Source organism: Branchiostoma floridae, chromosome 13, assembly GCF_000003815.2.
Source record: "Branchiostoma floridae strain S238N-H82 chromosome 13, Bfl_VNyyK, whole genome shotgun sequence".
Classification (NCBI taxonomy): domain Eukaryota; kingdom Metazoa; phylum Chordata; class Leptocardii; order Amphioxiformes; family Branchiostomatidae; genus Branchiostoma; species Branchiostoma floridae.
In genome coordinates this window covers 3,404,964-3,409,118 of record NC_049991.1, presented here as the reverse complement: position 1 = coordinate 3,409,118, position 4,155 = coordinate 3,404,964, and the positions used below count along the sequence as shown (strand labels likewise).

General features: G+C 40.1%; 2 protein-coding genes across 2 annotated transcripts in view; one reads left to right on the top strand and one right to left on the bottom strand.

Annotated features, from left to right (window-relative positions):
- Positions 1-1,124, bottom strand: part of LOC118429771 (DNA polymerase delta subunit 2-like) — an 11,780-nt gene extending 10,656 nt beyond the window's left edge. Inside the window, exon 1 of the mRNA XM_035840404.1 lies at positions 730-1,124. Coding sequence (XP_035696297.1) covers positions 730-946 — 217 coding nt within the window. The 5' untranslated portion in view covers positions 947-1,124. The remainder of the gene's footprint in view (positions 1-729) is intronic.
- Positions 1,125-1,212: 88 nt separating this feature from the next.
- The window catches only part of LOC118429770, a 7,905-nt gene continuing 4,962 nt past the window's right edge, over positions 1,213-4,155 (top strand). Inside the window, exons 1-3 of the mRNA XM_035840403.1 lie at positions 1,213-1,395; positions 2,867-3,098; positions 3,712-3,875. Of these exons, the coding sequence (XP_035696296.1) occupies positions 2,876-3,098; positions 3,712-3,875 (387 nt within the window). The 5' untranslated portion in view covers positions 1,213-1,395; positions 2,867-2,875. The remainder of the gene's footprint in view (positions 1,396-2,866; positions 3,099-3,711; positions 3,876-4,155) is intronic.

The following is a 4,155-nucleotide window of genomic DNA, read 5'->3' as shown; positions in this document are numbered from 1 at the left end:
TATTCAAATTCACTGCTTCTACTGTTGTCCTAAATTGTGTAGTACTGTACTGTCTCCAATCCAAATCGGGGATGCGTACACTAATAGACATGCATATGCACCCGCCTGATTTGTGGGCAATCCAGAGCCTGCTTGAGGAAACCCCCTTGGCGTACACAGCCACTTTCCAGCATTCTGATGGATCGCTAGGAAGTTGAAACAACCAGATAAACATATATTTCTTATAGTGTTTGTTTGAAAAGGGATTAACCTGCCAAATGGTGGTATAAAAACTGTTAATATGGAAGAAAAATGCCCATAACCTCTTCCGCCCCCTTTCACCAAGGGCATTTTTCTTATTTTGCGGCACAGTCCAAGATCTTTGGTCATAACGCCGAAATATTGAACTGTCACAACTCACAAGTGCCTTTTTAAGGTAGGGAGAAGAAGAGTCCGACTCGCCGGTCCAGAAAAAAGGCAACAGCGAACTCAAGTTGGATCTCTTGTATGGCTCGCTTTGGAACAGTGTATGTAATATACCGTTCCTTTGGAGCTAGACCATATGTAGATTATTCTGTAGCAAAACATAGCGAACTCATCAAAACATGTATTTCAGTAGATTATACACTCGTTCATGTGTTTTCCGGTGTTTAACTGTGTTTTCCTCTGTTTTCCGGTAAAAAGGCTGACCCGTGCACCTTTACTACTTATCTATTACAAATTATAAGTCGTGATCTACGGTACACCTACCCCATTTTCTCTTTGCTGCCTTCTTCAATCTATCCTTCATCTCCCACAGTCTGACGGCATAGATGTGTGCATACTGCCTGCCAAAGTTCCGCTGCTTCAACATAAAACGCTGGGAAAGGTTTTCGTACGAACACTGGGCCCTTTCATACTGTGCAAACTCTCCAGAGCTCGGCTCTTGCAAGAGAGTGCCTTCTTCGTTTGGGTCCTTCGAAAACATCTTTACCGACGACTTAGACACTTGACACAAAGCAAGGAGACTCTTAAGACGACGCGCTACCTTAAGAATTATCTAAAAGTGGTCTACGACAATCACGTTAACGTTTAGAAGTCTAGAACGAGGAAAACCCACAACTTGACGTCTACATGCTCGATTTTCCCGCCATCTTGACTATGACGTCACAAGTCTCGCGAGAACTCACCCAAATCTCGGGCTACGCGAGAGTATGACGTCAGAAAGAACCATGATGCAACGCGCGAGGATATCGTATTGCGTCACTGTTTACATCTGGAAAGGAAAGCCTTTGTTTTGGTTCGAAGCCTCCGACACCAAATTCGGCGATTTTAGCCTTAATTTGGCTTGATATGCGGTAGAATATATGGGGAGGAATAGAGGCAATGATTTGACGGAGCAGGGTAACGTGAAAATTGGAGAAGAGGACAGAACGAGTGAGTTTTTAGCGTTTTGTGCCGCGTTTTCGCCTTTGTTTACTTTCGGCAGCTGGGGGTATAGTTAGTATGTGGCGTAGTTCTTTCCCTTCAAAATTATTATTACGTGCTCAAATGTTGCATTTATACAATAGTTACAGATTAACACGTATTTTAGTATTGCATTTCTAAGCTGACAAGTTCATTGGGCATTGTGAATGTGTACAATAACGAAAAAAGACAAGGGTTTGACAAAAAATAAAATGCTGCGTGGCGCCAAAATTAATTACCCCCATCTTGGGGTATCAAATTCTCAGTATTTCGTGACCCTCGAGTGTTGGCATTATGACAACAATCGTGGGAAATGCAGGAAATGTTTTGATGCACGATGTAAAATAGGAATTTTGACAGCTATTGCAATGCTTATGCACAAATTACGTTATGCTACCTTTTAGAAGTAGAGCTATGGGTCCTTTGTTAAATCCCTAGGGTCAGTTTTTGTGGACTTGCCATATTGGGGCAATTGGTCTACACACTAGTGACTGTTTCTATTATAATTAAACACCTTTTTACTTGTTTTGTCCTCCAATCAGGGTTGTAGCCAGAGCCAGTCCTTGACGGGACAGAAAATTATTTCAGGCTGCCTCCAATACATAATAAATGAATAGTCTACAAATCATTTTTTCTGTGTATGGAAAAAAATCTCCATACAAAAAAATGAAATGAAATTGTTAAATCTAATAATCAGCTATTGTAACGTTACGTACAATTCTTCTTATGTATCATACATTTTGCATACAGATCTAAACCCCTCTCTGGACGAACAAAGAAATATTACTAAAATTGATATATATAATGTGACAATGTTAGTGATTTCTTTTCTTTTTACTATTTTGGGCTGCACCATGTTTATTTCTATTACTCTCAAATGTTTTTATTTGTGCTTTCATAAGGCGATAACTTAAAAGTAAGTGACATTTGTTGGCGCTTGGCCAACCCGATAGACAAGTTTGTGGCACGGATTTACACCTACCAGCTACTTTGGACACTCCAGTGTTAGTCAACAGATGACGTTCTTAATCTGACACATGATTTATCCCAAGTAGAGTGACTAGCTCAGTATATATTTACTTGCTCAGCAGCTGTGGTTGGTTTGTAAAAATTGGACATCCCGTAAACTGCCTCATCATGAGTTTTTAATGAGATCCTAGGCAAAAGACACCAACACACCTTCCACAATCAAAACAAACTGTGTCAGTGTGTGTAACTTTCTGACAGTGGACGGCATTCCCAAGCCTGTAGCTTCAACAATGCAAAACACAAAAACTGTGATTCACATTTCTTGACAGATTTCACGGCAATTTGCGTGCCAAATTTTTTTAATGAGGAAAGTCTGTTTACCTCCAAGCCGTCTATTCCAATGAAACATTAGATTCTGAGGTACTTGAGCTTCATATATGTTCAATTTCATGAGATTTGATTTTTTTTCCAGAGGTGAACCATGTTCAAGATCAGTAACCGACTGGTTCAGGCCAGCGAGGCCTCATCTCCCAGGGAACACCTGGAGGAGGAACACGTACGCGCCGGGAGGGACGGCGAGACGGGCTTCGTCGAACGGTTGAGGAACGAGGGAGGGTTGAACAGCAGGGATATTTTCTGTGACCTTAGAGTTCCTGACGAGTTTCAGACGAGAAAACACGAGATAGATGTTGTAGTTTTGACAGGTATGTATAATGTTCGTTCTAGATGACCTTTAAGAATATAATGGAACACTGAAAAATTGCATCAAAATGTTGTTTTTTTTGGTAACTCCAGTATATACAATATGCATACACAATTTAGCCTGTGTTACAAAACCTCTTGCTATCAGCAAACTATCAGTACTGATATGTGACTGTCGATAACTGTTAAGTTACTGACAGTCACATTTCAGGAACATTTCAGTAATTGAGCTTCACTGTCACTCCTTTAATGCTAAGTACTTTAGCTTTCCTACATTTTGTATGAGTACTTGTTACTAATCTTTTACTGTTGGTAGCTGTGTTGACAGTGCTGAAATACTACTGGTGATTACTGACACAATGTATCTCTTACTATGTCAGTCCCTGTTCCTCTTACTAATCCCTCTACTGTACATGTAAGCCTCTAGTCACCCTTACTGAGGAATGACTACAGTGCGATGGGTGTCAGTTAGCTTAGGAATGAGTCCACTCTACTAGTAAATTGTATTCCCTCTACTGTAATGTTACTTAAATGTACTGGAATTTCTAACCAATCACAGTCTTGAATTGATGTGGCATGTTGTTTACATTATTTGTTTGTTTTTTCCCCACACAGCACATGGTGTTTACTGTATTGAAGTGAAGAACTGGTCGGGTGAGTTGGAGAGGGGTCAGGACGGACAGAGTTGGATACAGAAAAGACTGTCGGCCAATGGGAAGGGCAGAAATGGCACTGTTGATTATGTTATACAACACCACGACGTTGTAGCAGAACTAAAGGTTTGTATTCCACTTGGCTTTAAAATAATGTTTGTAAAAATCTATTTGGTTCATGTTAAATTCCTTGTGTAATTGTCTTTGTCAACAGGGTTAACTCTTTGTATTTCAGTAGCTACAGGATGTCCTTGTCATAAATGCAAGTAAACCAATACAATGTAGCAAATAAGCAAAAAAAAAATTGGTAGACTTGAACAAAAAAAATGTCACTGTGCAGCGGTGTGATTGATAGGTAACATTATAGCTAGCTAAATTGGTCCTTGAGTCAGACAGTCCTTGGGCA